Here is a 14,093-nt window from a genome sequence, read left to right on the forward strand (position 1 = left end):
TCATTTGTAGCTAGGAGGCTGCAGGGGGCTCTGGGCTGTGTGGTTTCTGGTGAGGCTTGAACGTCGTGAAGGTTGACGCTGGACTTGATTGACGGACAGGGATGTGGTCAGTTTCCATGGCGACGGTAGACAGTATGGAGCATTCATAGCCTCTGTTGTGTTTTGCATATAATTCGGAGTCTTCTGAGTTGTCACCTGGCAGAAGAAAGCCAAAATTGTCAAATTGCAGCAGTAGCAAAAACGTGTTGTGCGCTATAGCTGCAACCAACAATTATTTTCTCCTTTTTCCTGATTAGACAACTACTCAAATGATTATTTCTATAGATACTCTGCAGTAAGATCACATTGGGGGTGCATTTACTGTATGTCTCTTGGGGAATGTTCAGCAGTTGCCAAGGTAACACAATGCACCCATTAGCAAACACAGCCTGATGAGGTTTTAGGTGCTTTTTTTGACTAAATAAACATTGAAATATGGTTCAGTCACGATTATTAGTCCAGTAAATTGTTGCAGCCCTGTTGGTTACCTGGTTCTGAGGAGCAGGAGGGGCAGACAGCTCTTCCGGAACAGCCCATTACTGGATATACTTCCCTCTCCGTTGTCATGGAAAACTGAAGATCAAAGCAGCAGGTTATGTCTTTAATAGCAGGTTTCAAAAGGGCTTAGAGCAGCAGACCTAGGCATTGTCCAGCTCCCTGACCACATATGGTTGACTCTGACCGGTCCGTTTAAGCTCATTTGGAATTACAAAATGAACATATTTTATCATTTTACCTCACGCATTCATTAAAGCTGCATTAATTTTATTTTAGAGGTGTTTTTTTTTTTTTTATTAAATTTTTTGTAAGGCAGCCTTTGTCATTGCTTAGACATAACATACACTCTTACCTGTCTTACCATCTCTCAGTATACTATTGCAATTACTACTACAACGCTTGAGTTTGAATAAAAAAAAAAAAGATTCTCTGTTTTTCAGTGAGTACACAAACAAAACGTGTGACTTTGATGAGACATGAGACTAGAGCTGGGTATCATTAAGAAGTTGTCGATACGATACATATCTCCATACAGTGAGCTTACACTTCGATATGATATATGTCAAATCGATTTGATACGGTTCAGTAAAAAATAAAGGCTAAATCATGACTGTGACACCAAAAGTCTTTGTTAAACCACGTCGTGTGTGAAGTTTAACAGAAACACACCCATTTTACTCATCAAAACATTGAAAATGTCAAATGTGTCGCATAAACGAGTTTCCTTCCTGATACTGTAGCATCACATTAAACAATACGATATATGGATATTTTGATATCACCCCTAGAGGTGACTATTAAAGAAAACTGTCATTGAAGTTAAATACCTTGGCCTGGATGAAAAAGTGACATTTATCAGTCACACAAAATACTTAACAAAGAAGATTAAAACTAGTCTCAAATGCTTTTGTTTTATATGTAAAGATCTAGAGTCTCCAGACTTCAAAACTATTCATGAATGCAATGATCTTTTCAAATCAATCTTATTGTATCACCTCATGGTCTCAGGTCTCCTCAACCACACTGAAACCACTCTGTTCATTTTACACACTCACCCTTAAGATCTTTGACAAAAAAAACAAAACAAACTCTGGCACTAGGGATGGGCATGATTAATCGATAATTGATCATTAAGAATTTCGTCGATAACGTTAATTTTAATCGACAAACCGAATGTAGGTTGCTGTGTGTAGCGTGACCAAACAGGGGTCTGTACATGTGTCTCTCTGCACTCAGAAGGAGCGAGCAAACACAAACATTCGGTCAGTCTGCAACGTACCGAAGCACAAATGCGTATTTAACGATGACTTGTACAAGAAAGTCCACGCTTTCTGTTCCAGTCAGGACAAGTGTGAGTCCATGTGCACAGTGTACAAAGCAGCACATATGTTTCGGTGTCCAGTGGGAAAAAGCTTTACCAGGTGAGAGTCGCGCAATGTTGATGACGAGTCCCCACCTCTCCCACCTCCCGTACGGTGTCCTGGTTTTGACAAACGCAAATATGGTCACACTAACCTGTATTCCACTGAATCATGTCTTTTAATCTGACAGAAATTGACCGCATCAGCGCACAAGAGCAGTAGTTTTAATCTTCGCTGAGTTTATGCAAATTAGCGATGCGGTTTTAAGTTTCGTTTCTGTGAAAGTTGCTCAGAACTGAATTAAACACTTTAATAATTAATAATGTCAAACGGGCTGATGTGGCTCTAGAGTCGTTACGGTTTATATGTCGTAAAGTTGAATTTATTTATGCAGATTAGTAGTGCAGATAGTAATAATAATGATGATCATTTAATATAAAAACGTTAATGATTAATCGATAATCGATCGTTAATTCTTCTGACGATCGATTAAGAAAATTTCATCAAATGCCCATCCCTATCTGGCACCACTGTGAAATTTTAAAGAACCATAACTTTTACACCTTGAAAATTTATCTGACTAATTTTAATAATCTTAAATTATTTTTAAGTGTCTAAACTGTGATACACCACTGAATTCAGAATTTGCCAGGACCATAAACAGAGCTAACACAAGAGATGCTACTAGTGGTAATTGTGTTGTTCCTGTGTACAGGATGACCCTTGGTCTGTCTCTTTCTCTGCTGTGTACTGTGGTCCAAAGCAAAAAAAATGATCTGGCGAAGGCGTTTTTTACCAAAACATTATTTAAAAATAAAACAAAAAAGCTTTTGGACATCGGCCATCTGAGTGTGCTATGCATTTTTTTTTTTTTCACTTTTATTTTGCCGTTCCTTGCATTTGCACCTCTACAAGAACTTTTCTGTTTCATTTAAGTCCTCTTTCTCTGCCAAACTGTGGAAGTGCAACCACCTGATTTAAAATTAGAAGCCAAAAACAACAAATTTAATAAAACATTAAAATTATTGTATGTTTCCAACCAAAAATGCCCTCACTGAAAATGTAAAACGCTATATCTTATCTGTATGTAACTATTGTATCTGCATCTGGCTTGTCTAATGCGATTCTAATGTCCTTAATAAACATAAATAAAATAATATTATGATTTAGAATAGTGAATACAGCTGTTTACCGGTGGCATACTGGAAGTGGTGGTCACAGACATGCTCTCCACCGTCTCGCTGGTCTCGCTCATGCCGTCGTCTGGGAGCTTCTTCGCAAAACACTTCCGAGTTCTTTAGATATCAACATTATTACAGTTAGAGGAGGATCGATTGAAAAATGGATCACAATTGTTGTTTTAGGGAATATTAAAAAATGAGAATATTGAGTATATCTTCTGTAAATGTTTAAAAATGACCACAAATAGATAGAAAATAAATTGGAACAGAAACGTGTAGTACAGCGGGGTGTCCACATGCAGAGGAGCGATCAAGGGACGTAGACTATTGATCAGTACAGTGAAAAATTCAATAATGTGCATTTATAACAGGTTAGAATGAGTCACTAGATCCTTCTTCTTTTTCTTCTTTTTAGATCCTCAGTACGTCACACTACATTTTTGATTTCAGCTTTATCAAGGTAGATTCAAAACTTAGGAATGTGCTTCGGCATATATGGAGCCAATAATTATAGGATTTATTCATTGTCATTATTAAATATACACATTTTAGTCCATTTCTGATGCATTGTGAAAAATACTGCCTCATCATTAATGAGCAGGGATGTAACAATAACTGAAATATCGTGAGATTGTATCGTCAAAAGTCTCTCAGTAGTATTGTGGACCACCACGATATATCGAATTATAGGTCTCATTGCATAAACAGAATAATTATGGTGCAGCAATAGTAAAAACGCAGACAGAACTACATAGACCATGATCCTTTGCTCTGTTTGAGTCCAGACTTCATGAAGAAATAACTGTTCTAAGAACTTTTAAATGTTAGTGATTTAGATTATTACCGAACCAAGGGCATTTTAAAAGGAATAAGTATTATTCACAGTTTTCTTAGTGTCCACAAAATATTGCAATAAATATCATACTGAGAAGTTTGGATATCGTTACATCCCTATTAACAAGATCACGCAAAAAAAAAAGAGATTCATAGTAAATAAAGTAATTATCGCCCACCACTAATTATAAGTTTATACCAAGAACTTACAACTATTACATATTTACTACATAGGAGTTTATTGGTCATAAACACTACTTTTCAAACTAAATTTTGATTTTGAGAAAAACATTTTTATCTCTATATTATGTTGCAAAGTTTTACAACTCAAATTTCAAAACTGGTAAATAGAGCCATGCACATTCAATAAAAACTGCAAGTGCGTGCTGGGTCCAAAGACAAAAATCGTGCAAAGAAAGAAAGAAAGAGATCCACACTGCAGTTATTTGAAGCTCCCAAATTTTTATTTCCATGATTCCGGGTCAAGCTGTTCTTCAGACATCAGACGTCAGATGTGTCATTGAAATAAAAACTTGGGAGCTTCAAAGAACTGCAGCGGACATCGTTTTCTTCTTTAACACAAATTTGAACCTTAAAATTTGATTCACTATGTAACCTGTTGCTATGTAACTTTTCTTCTTGTAGTTGTTGGTGTTTCGTCGGGAATGTTCCTCAGAATTCTCTACCGTCATGGAGTCAAGCAGACAACCAAGCAAAGTCACAGGTCAGGTCTGTGGCAAGGCAACCCTGCTTCAGTAAGACTGTCTGATTTACAAGGTATGATTAAACATACCTGTAACTGAATAAAAGCAAGATGGACCTCTCACCAGAAACACAGTGCACTTAAATATGTAAGTATCCAGCCTGTATACTATTTTTTATTGATTTGTGTCTTGGTATAAATTAGATAAAGACATAATTCCACCAGTTACCATGTCCTGTTTTCATAATTCAATAAAAAAGTAGTTCTGGTAGAGTCTGACTGTGGTCTGTCTCTTACCCGTAGCAGTAGGTGACGCAGGCAGCGATGGAGAGAAGGGAGATGAGGCCCACCATGCAGCCCGCTATAGTGACGTTCCTCTTCTTCTGCTCCTCGGCCTGCTGCAGCTCCCACCACTCCAGGTCACTGAACTGACAGCGCTCGCCCATGTAGCCCGACACGCAGCTGACACACAGGTTAGTTAAAGGTTAGTTATGTTTTCTTTAAGTGAAAAAAATACAATTTAAATGAAAACTTGATCTCTAACTACGGTAGTCATGGCACAATACTGACACTTAATGGTTGACAGTAGTAATGGCGGTCAAAACTATTAAATGAGCACTTGAAAACAGAGATATGGGAAGAAAATTCTAACTTTAAGTACAACATAGTGACCCAAATAATTACCTATTTCTGGTTAAAAAAAAAAAAAAATCACAAAAAAGTAACAAAAAAGATTTGAACATATTTGAACTGTCTGTATATTGGAGCTATTTAATAATCACACTTTTGAGATTTAGTTTGAACCAGAGTAAAGACTTTAAAGGAAGAAAGACTATTACTTTGTCAAATGGCAATGACAAAAAGTGTATTTCTTTAATTTCAGGATAATGAAATTCACTTATTATTAATAAGGCCAAATAAAATAACATTGAAAAGCAGGATTAATCAATAAATTACAATACTTTGTCATTTGCCTAGCCCTACATAATGCTTTTGTCACATATTAACTCACTTATTCACTTTCTCGTAGTGGGGAAACGTAACCAAAACATTTACTCACATCAGAGCGCTATTACTTGTAATTAACTGGGCGCAAAGTACAAATATCCTCTGTACTTACTTGCACGCGTAGGAGTCCATGTCTGGGAAGTAGAAGCAGACTCCCTGGTACAGACAATAGGACTCGTGAGTTGACGGACACTTCTCAACCACAGTGTTGTTGCGATGTCCTGGAGTCATGTTGGTGACCACAGGAGGGACTGTTGCTACCGCTAGAAATGTTAGACAAGGAAATAAATAACCATGAAAAAAAAACTGAATAAGGCAGGGTTTATGTCCCTGAGATAATTAAAATGTTACTAAATTATATGCCAGTTTACATTAGCAAGTTTTTAAAGGGCCCATCTCATGCAAAATAACTCTTTTCACATTGTATCTTCTGCACATATACAAGCACAATTTGGGTTTTGGAGCATCCATTACACAATATTTATGAAATCTTACTGATTTCTTGGAGGCAGTCACAGACCACGAACTGTGAAAGACCGGCTATTGCTCATCCCCCCGCCCGTCCTGAGAAAGCACAGGCTCCTGTGAGACAGGCGTGCACCCTGTGGCGTAAGTGTACAGCCCTGCAGCCACACAACCCGTTTAGCGGTCTGATAGTGGTAGGAATAAACTTTTATTCATCAGCTATACAGCGCGTTCAGCCACATGTGTTGGACCCGGAATCGGACGAAGCACAAGCACCGTGTCGACATCAGCTGAACATTACTGATTGGTAAAGTGTTAATAAAGTAGTAGTAGTAGATAAACTTATTATATCGTGTACACTGTAGTATATAACTATTAGCTTATGCTGTCGCTTTTGTTTAGGTGTTCATGTGGGAATTGTCAGCCGATGTGGGGTGGAGGCGGGGGAGGGGGGCGGTGGTGAAGTGCCTTCTGCTATGTCAAACACCACATAGGTGTATCTTCCGCGTCATCATTGTAGCAGCTTTAGTTCGTTTTCACGTGGGAGGGTGGAAGAAATACGCTGCAATTTGTTAAAAAATGCCGAATCAATCTAAAAACCACTTCGGCTACATATACAAGGCCCACACATCACTCTTAGAAGGTAGAAAGCTCTGAAAAGTTGCATGAGACGGGCCCATTAACGTAATAAGATCCCATAGATTTGTTCTCTCCCTGCTGCTTTTACCTCTTTTTATGACCTGAACAGCCTATTTAATTTAATCTTTAATCATTTAGTATTTATTGCTATTCTATGATTTTGCTTATTTTATTTTACTGGTTTTATTATTTTAAAATTAGTATGATTAAATCTGAACATTTATTTAATAATTTTATTATTGTTGCTATTATTATGTATTTGTTCTGCACTTTGGACACTGTTTGTTAGTGAAATGTGCTATAGAAATGAAGTGGATTGGATTGGAAAAGAAAACCCAAATTATTCTCTTGATTCCTTGAATCAAATCACATCAAATTGGAATTATCTTTTTTTTTTTATTGATTCATTATTTTCCTCTCTGCTTTTCATTTGTCTAACTCTGAAACATCACAACCAGCTAAACAAAATTGTTAATTAATTCTTATTTAAATAAATTTTGAATCAAAAATCTACTCTAGATTGAACCAAAGATTCAAATTGCCTGACACTGAAAAATATACACACCCAGTATTTTCCAGTAGCTGGCTGCCCATAGTGTAACTTAAAAATCCAAATCCACTTTTTTCTAAAGCACATTTTACAAACAAAGCAGTTTCCAAAGTCATAAAATAAAGACCACCAAAAGGTAAATTGCAAAAATTTTGTCATACCAGTCATAAAACAATAAAACCAGAATGGAATAGCAGTAATTAAGTAAAATAAATAAAGTAAATAAAACAAATAAAAGACACAGAGGACCACACAACTCAGACAGTGTTAAAAGCCAGAGAATAAAAGTGGGTCTTAAGTCAAGACTTAAAACTCTCCACTGTGGGATCTGTTCAGACATGGGGGGACAGAGCCTTCCAGAGTTAAGGGCCAGCCACAGAGCTGGAGTTGGCCCTTGGACCTCAGAGAACACACGGGAATGTCAATTTGGATGAGGTCCAAGACGTACTGTGGGGCCAGTCCATTCAAAGCTTAAAAAAAATCTAAAATTGGGGTAACATATTATAAAAATAACAGTCCATAACAGCATTAGAGAGACCCACCTTTACAAGTGGTACCATCCCCTTCAAATCCTGCGTGACAGCGACAGAGCAGACTGCCCTCAGTGTTCACACAGTGTGCATTTGGATCACATAAGTTCACTGCAGCCTCACACTCATCTATGTCTGAAACAGCAACACAAACAACAAACTTCAGCACAGTTACAGCACTTTTGCATAATTTATTAGTAGTAGTTTAATCGGTCATTTTGCAGCACTAGAAAACAAAACAAAACATAGACTACAATCCCACACTGTAGATCATGACCGAAAGGGTTTAGGCTGAAGTAAAAAGTACTTATAATGCCTAACCCTATTAAACAATGACAGAATTCCAAGAAAGAAAACAGCAAGTTAACATACAATTTCAGTTGCGACTTACTGTAAATATAAGAGACAAAATATTAATTAAAACAAACAAACTTGAATGCATAATTCATTCATTCCAGAGGTCTATATCTTTCAAAACATAACACTTTATACCCTTTTTTAAAGACTTCGAAAGTATTAGACTTTTTTAAAGGGCCCATCTCATGCAAAATCAACTTTTCTGAGCTTTTTACCTTCTAAGAGTGATGTGTGGGCCTTGTATATGTGTGTATGTTTTTACCAAATTGCTGCTACAAAGATGATGCTGCAGCTACAACTATGAGGCGTTTGACGCAGCAGAAGGCACTTCACAACCACCCCCCTCCCTCGCCTCCGCCCCACCTCCACCCCGCATAGGCTGACAATTCCCACATGAACACCTAAACAAAAGCGACAGCATAAGCTAATAGTTATATACTACAGTGTACATGACATAATAAGTTTATCTACTAGTGTTTATTAACACTTTACCGATCAGTAATATTCAGCTGATGTCAACACGGTGCTTGCGCTTCGTGCACCTCCAAGTTTTCGTCTGATTCCGGGTCCAACACATGCGGCTGAACGCGCTGTATCACCATGATGAATAAAAGTTTATTCCTACGGCTATCAGGATACATGATGGGTGGAGGAAGGGCGGCTCACTCAGAGCCTACGTCACGTTTGGAGGGTGGAGCCTGTGCTTTCTCAGGACGGGCGGGGGATGAGCAATAGCCGGTCTTTCATAGTTCCCGGTCTGTGACTGTCTCCAAGAAATCAGTAAGATTTCATAACTATTGTGTAATGGATTGTGCTTGTATATGTGCAGAAGATACAATGTGAAAAGAGTTACTTTGCATGAGATGGGCCCTTTAAATCAACACTCAGGTTATTCCATATACTAACCCCTCTAAACGAAATACAATCACTTTTTTTCTTAGTTCTTATCTTAATTTTTTTTTTTTTTAAGGTAAATGTTCCTCTAAGGTTATACTGACTCTGCTCAAATAATTCCTGGAGGAGGAAGCAGATGATTATAGGCTTTGTACATCACTGCAGCTGTAGCTACTCAGGTCGACAAGATCAAAAAATCTTAAGTACTTTTAGCTTAACAAAAGAGGATTTGTTGGTTGGAGTAATTTACATGATTAATAATCCCCATAACCTTCTTTTGGAGTAGAAAAATTGTATTAATATTAATATTAATTTCACCTCACATTTACTCACCCAGACACAGGCGCCCGTCTCCTGTGAAGCCCTCTGCGCACACACAAACACTGCCCCCTGCTGTCTGCACACACTGGGCATTGGCATCACAGTGGAGGGAGGAACACTCGTGCTCATCTGTGACACAAAGACGCTGAATACATTTGAACCACAGGGAGCTTGATTCAGTTGTGTTTTCATAATGTTACCTGCCACCATCTTGTCTGAGAGGCTGCTCGTAGTGCCAGTGCTGGAGTCTAAATCGACGCTCTCTGTCACACTCCACAAGTTCACTTATCACAGTAGTGCTTTCTTCACTGTGGGTTTGGCTTTCTGAAATGAAACAAACAAATACAGTAAAATATTTTCCTTATAAACATTTAAAACAGACATATTGCTGTGTCATTTCAACTTATTTTACCTTTTTGTAATACTTCTAATAAATAGTCTATACTAGGGCTGCTCGATTATGAAAAAATCATTATCACGATTATTTGGTCAATATTGAAATCACGATTATTCTTTAATTACATGATGCATTTATTCAGCATTTCTCTCTCTCTCTCAAAAAAAACAAAAAACAAAAAAAACACACTTTGTTATTGATAACCGATGCAAAACTTCCAAACTGAAAGCAATTTTGTGATGTATAAAACATAAAAAGAATAGAATATCACTCTAAACATGAAATAAGGCATAGAAAAACATAAATATATCAAAAATAAACTGTTTATCCAGCTGTTCTACAATCTCTATAATAAAATAAAATAAAATAAATAAACGTATTTATACAAAAAATATCCCGAAATAAACTTTGTTAAGCTTTGTCATTTCAACTCAATTAACTGAGTTTGAAGATCGTTTGACACACAATTTGAAATCGTGATCAAAATTTGATTGATTGCACAGCCTTAGTCCATACATTTTTAAGATAGGTTCAAGAAACAATAATTTTTATTTGATATAAATTTAATATAAAGGTATGTTATTTCAGTAAAAACTAATTTAAGAACTAGAGGTGTGCAATGTTAGCCATTTGTATAGATGCATCAATAATTTCGGACTTACGGTCATTGAGCAATGCATACTGGGAAGGATTTTCCAAAAAAGTGAGCATCAAACCGCCATGTTTGTTTTCCCATTGGGATGTGTCTATTGTCAAATCTGATCTTTTCTAGTCTTTTGAACCATATCGCTTTTGTTTCTGGTCAAATTTTAGTTTTGGGATTCGGACATTGTAATTGTGTGGTTGTTGGATGTCCCTCACTCCACCTTGGTTATGCTTTAAAAAAGTCAATGCCAAAGCGAAAGGCACCAGCTGTTCGCCAAGAAACAACTTCCACTGCAAAGAGACCAAGACGTGATGTTGCTGTAAAACCACAAGAACAAGAAAGTACGAGCTCAGCCTGTTTGTCTTCTGCACCTCTCGCTTAACAAACGGGATCCCACTTTGTTGATGCTCCACATACAAAATGTTCGTGTCAAACTCGGGATGATTTAGGCAGCCAAAGGTTTCCTTTTTTCGTTCTTCCTGTGGATCAATACTGCCCATCGCCTTCACTTTCACTATTTTTCAAATCCGTTGGGAAGGGAAATAGTTTGAACTGAGGTTTGCAGTCACACACATCTGATTCTCTTTTGCATTTATGGAGTTCACAAACAAATTTCTCGAGCCGTTTTCTGCTGTTAGGACATCCAACAACCACACAATTACAATGTCTAAATCCCAAAACCAAACTAGAAAAGCACTCACCTTGGCGCAGACCTCCGCCAAGGACTACCCCCATTTTTTAAATAAATTGCGATAAAATCAGTCTTCTGGATCAGATCTGGATCAACCTTTGGAATATGAAAGAGGATCCCATTGTCCATCCCTGAGTCAAATTTCATTGGGTTTGGTCAATAATTAACCGAGATATTGAGAAACAAAATTTTTGGCCCCATTTACCACAATGTTAACTACAATTTCAAAGTGATCCAGAATCCAGGATTTCTTCCGGATCACCCCCAAAATGAAATCAGTTCTTCCTTTTCACATTTCCAACAAATCCTGAAAATTTCATCAAAATCGGTCCATAACTTTTTGAGTTATGTTGCTAACAGACAAATAAACAAACAAACAAACAAACAGACAAACGCCGGCAAAAACATAACCTCCTTGGCGGAGGTAAATATGACAATATCAGAACCAGAAACAAAAGCAAGTATGGTTTAAAAGACTTGAAAAGATCGGCTTTGTCAATAGACGCATCCCACTGTAAAATCAAACATGGCGGTTTGATGCTCTTTTTTTCGGAAAATCCTTCTCAGCATGCATTGCGCAATGACCGGAAGTCCGAAATTCTTGATGCATCTATTGTATAAATTACACACAAAAAAAGCAAAACCACTGGCAGTGACCTGTCATATTGTTGGCTGTCTCCCCCTGGTGGCAGTTGGTCCCATCTGCAGACAGAGTGTAGTGGGGCAGACAGGAGCAGAGAGCCGTCCCCAGTTTGCTCTCACACAGCTGAGCACATCCTCCATTCTTATGAAGGCACACGTCTGCTCCTGATCACCGCAAACACAACACCAGGGATGGAGTTATTCAGGAATATAAAACACTATCTTTGCACCAACTCATCATTTATGTAATTTGGCTGTATTCGGTTCTGTCACCTGGTTTTGCGACGGGATGAAACACCACGATGTTCGCCGGTTGTACCATGTTGCTATGGAGACGCTCCAGCTCCTTTCCAGTGCGTTTGTGGAAGCTCCTGAGCTGATGCTGCTCCTGCTCAGACACCCACAGCTGCTCCTCCCACACTGCCAGGCCAAACACTTGAGCTGGGGCGAAACAGATTAAGTCTGATATCATCAAAGTCTTATAATGTTTATTTTTGTGAGCCTGTGTAACATAGCCAGGCTGGTGCCACCTAGTGCCTCCGCTCAATTTAATTTCTCTCCAGCAACTAGGTCAGGAATCAAAATACACTAGATGGTTCGCAAAAACCCCGGAAGTGCAAGTTCGGGCACCAGCCAATCACTGAAGAGCCATATATTCAGTGTTGTCAATGATTCCCAAGATTGAGGATTTAAAGCTGGAATAAAGAGAATGTTTTGTGAATTTCATCAAAGGGAAAGACCTTATTGCCCTTCTGCCTACAGGATTTGAGAAAAGCTTAATATAATTGTTGAAATTGGAAACTGTGTCTCAGATCACATGGCCCTGACCTGTGGGGTGCCTCAGGGGTCAATCCTGGGCCCCCTGTTGTTCAATCTCTACATGCTGCCATTAGGCCAGTTAATAAGCAGCAATAATGTGTCCTACCACAATTATGCAGATGACACTCAGATCTACGTCTCTCTGGCAGCAGGAGACTATGCACCAGTGGACTCACTTGGTCATTGCATCCAACAGATCAGTGTGTGGATGCAAAACAACTTTCTCCAGCTAAACTCTGACAAGACTGAAGTCATAGTGTTTGGTCCACAAAAACAAAGAGACAGTGTCAGCAGTCACCTCCAGTCTCTCTCTCTAAAACCTTCAAATTAGGCAAGAAATCTAGGGGTAATAATGGACTCAGACTTGAACTTTAACAGCCACATCAAATCAATAACATCTGCAGCCTTTTACCATCTAAAAAACATAGCAAAAATCAAAGGTTTACTGTCTAAAGCAGACTTGGAGAAACTTATCCATGCGTTTGTCTCCAGTAGGTTAGATACTGTAATGGTCTGCTCACTGGTCTCTCCAAACGAGCTGTGAGACGCTGCAGAACATCCAGAATGCTGCAGCTCGGGTCCTTACTCGAACTAGGAAGTACGAGCACATAAGTCCTGTGCTCAGGTCTCTGCACTGGCTTCCTGTGCCTCAGAGAATAGACTTTAAAGCAGCTCTGCTTGTGTACAAGTCTCTCCATGGCCGAGCACCAAAGTACATCTGTGACATGTTAGTGTCATATGAACCATCTCGCACTCTGAGGACCTCAGGGACCGGCCTCCTGCTGGTGCCCAGAGTCACGACTAAACAAGGGGAGTCAGCGTTTCAGGTTCATGCAGCTAAAACCTGGAACAGTCTTCCTGAACATGTGAGACAGACTCTTCTGTGACGCTGTTTAAATCCAGGCTCAAAAACATTTCTGTTTAACTGTGCATATAACTGAAAGGTTTTCATTCCGCACTCTTCTCTCAATTTATGTCTCTCTTTTTAATTTTAATCTTCATGATTATTTATGTTTTGTTTTTATTATGATTTTAATGTATTTCTTATTCTGTAAAGCACTTTGAATTACTTTGTGTACGAATTGTGCTATACAAATAAACTTGCCTTGCCTTGCCTAATATACCAGTTTGCCCAGTTAGCAGCGCATTACATACTTCACAGCCAAATAGCAGCGATTGGTTAAATGATAAAAAGTATGTGCCTACCGTCGAACGAACGAATTCTAACACTGCAAGGTCAGATGGTTTCTACAAAGTGAAACAGACTGATGAATCAGGCTATGTGTATCACACAGTATGTGATAATCCAGTATTACAGGACAGCATTTGGAGATTCAGCCTTTTCATGCGCGGCTGTCCGTCAGTGGGACATGTTACCAACTGAGCTGATCACATGTACAAACTATGGCACATTCTCGCACCTGGCGAAACAGTGAATCCTCTCAATCCAAACCTGCGCCCATAGTGTGGACTGATGAGTGAAGACAGAGTGATGTTCTGGAGTGAATGAATTGAATG

At 38.5% G+C, this 14,093-nt stretch overlaps 1 protein-coding gene across 1 annotated transcript in view; it reads right to left on the bottom strand.

Moving 5' to 3' along the window:
- The window catches only part of egf (epidermal growth factor), a 29,674-nt gene continuing 15,581 nt past the window's right edge, over nt 1–14,093 (bottom strand). Inside the window, exons 14-22 of the mRNA XM_055159616.1 lie at nt 12,030–12,197; nt 11,772–11,921; nt 9,581–9,643; nt 9,393–9,509; nt 7,836–7,943; nt 5,737–5,887; nt 4,914–5,078; nt 3,091–3,193; nt 1–195 (exon numbers count right to left, since the gene is read on the bottom strand). Of these exons, the coding sequence (XP_055015591.1) occupies nt 1–195; nt 3,091–3,193; nt 4,914–5,078; nt 5,737–5,887; nt 7,836–7,943; nt 9,393–9,509; nt 9,581–9,643; nt 11,772–11,921; nt 12,030–12,197 (1,220 nt within the window). The remainder of the gene's footprint in view (nt 196–3,090; nt 3,194–4,913; nt 5,079–5,736; nt 5,888–7,835; nt 7,944–9,392; nt 9,510–9,580; nt 9,644–11,771; nt 11,922–12,029; nt 12,198–14,093) is intronic.

Source organism: Boleophthalmus pectinirostris, unplaced genomic scaffold (assembly GCF_026225935.1).
Source record: "Boleophthalmus pectinirostris isolate CB_2022bp ecotype Guang Dong unplaced genomic scaffold, ASM2622593v1 HiC_scaffold_23, whole genome shotgun sequence".
Taxonomy (NCBI): domain Eukaryota; kingdom Metazoa; phylum Chordata; class Actinopteri; order Gobiiformes; family Gobiidae; genus Boleophthalmus; species Boleophthalmus pectinirostris.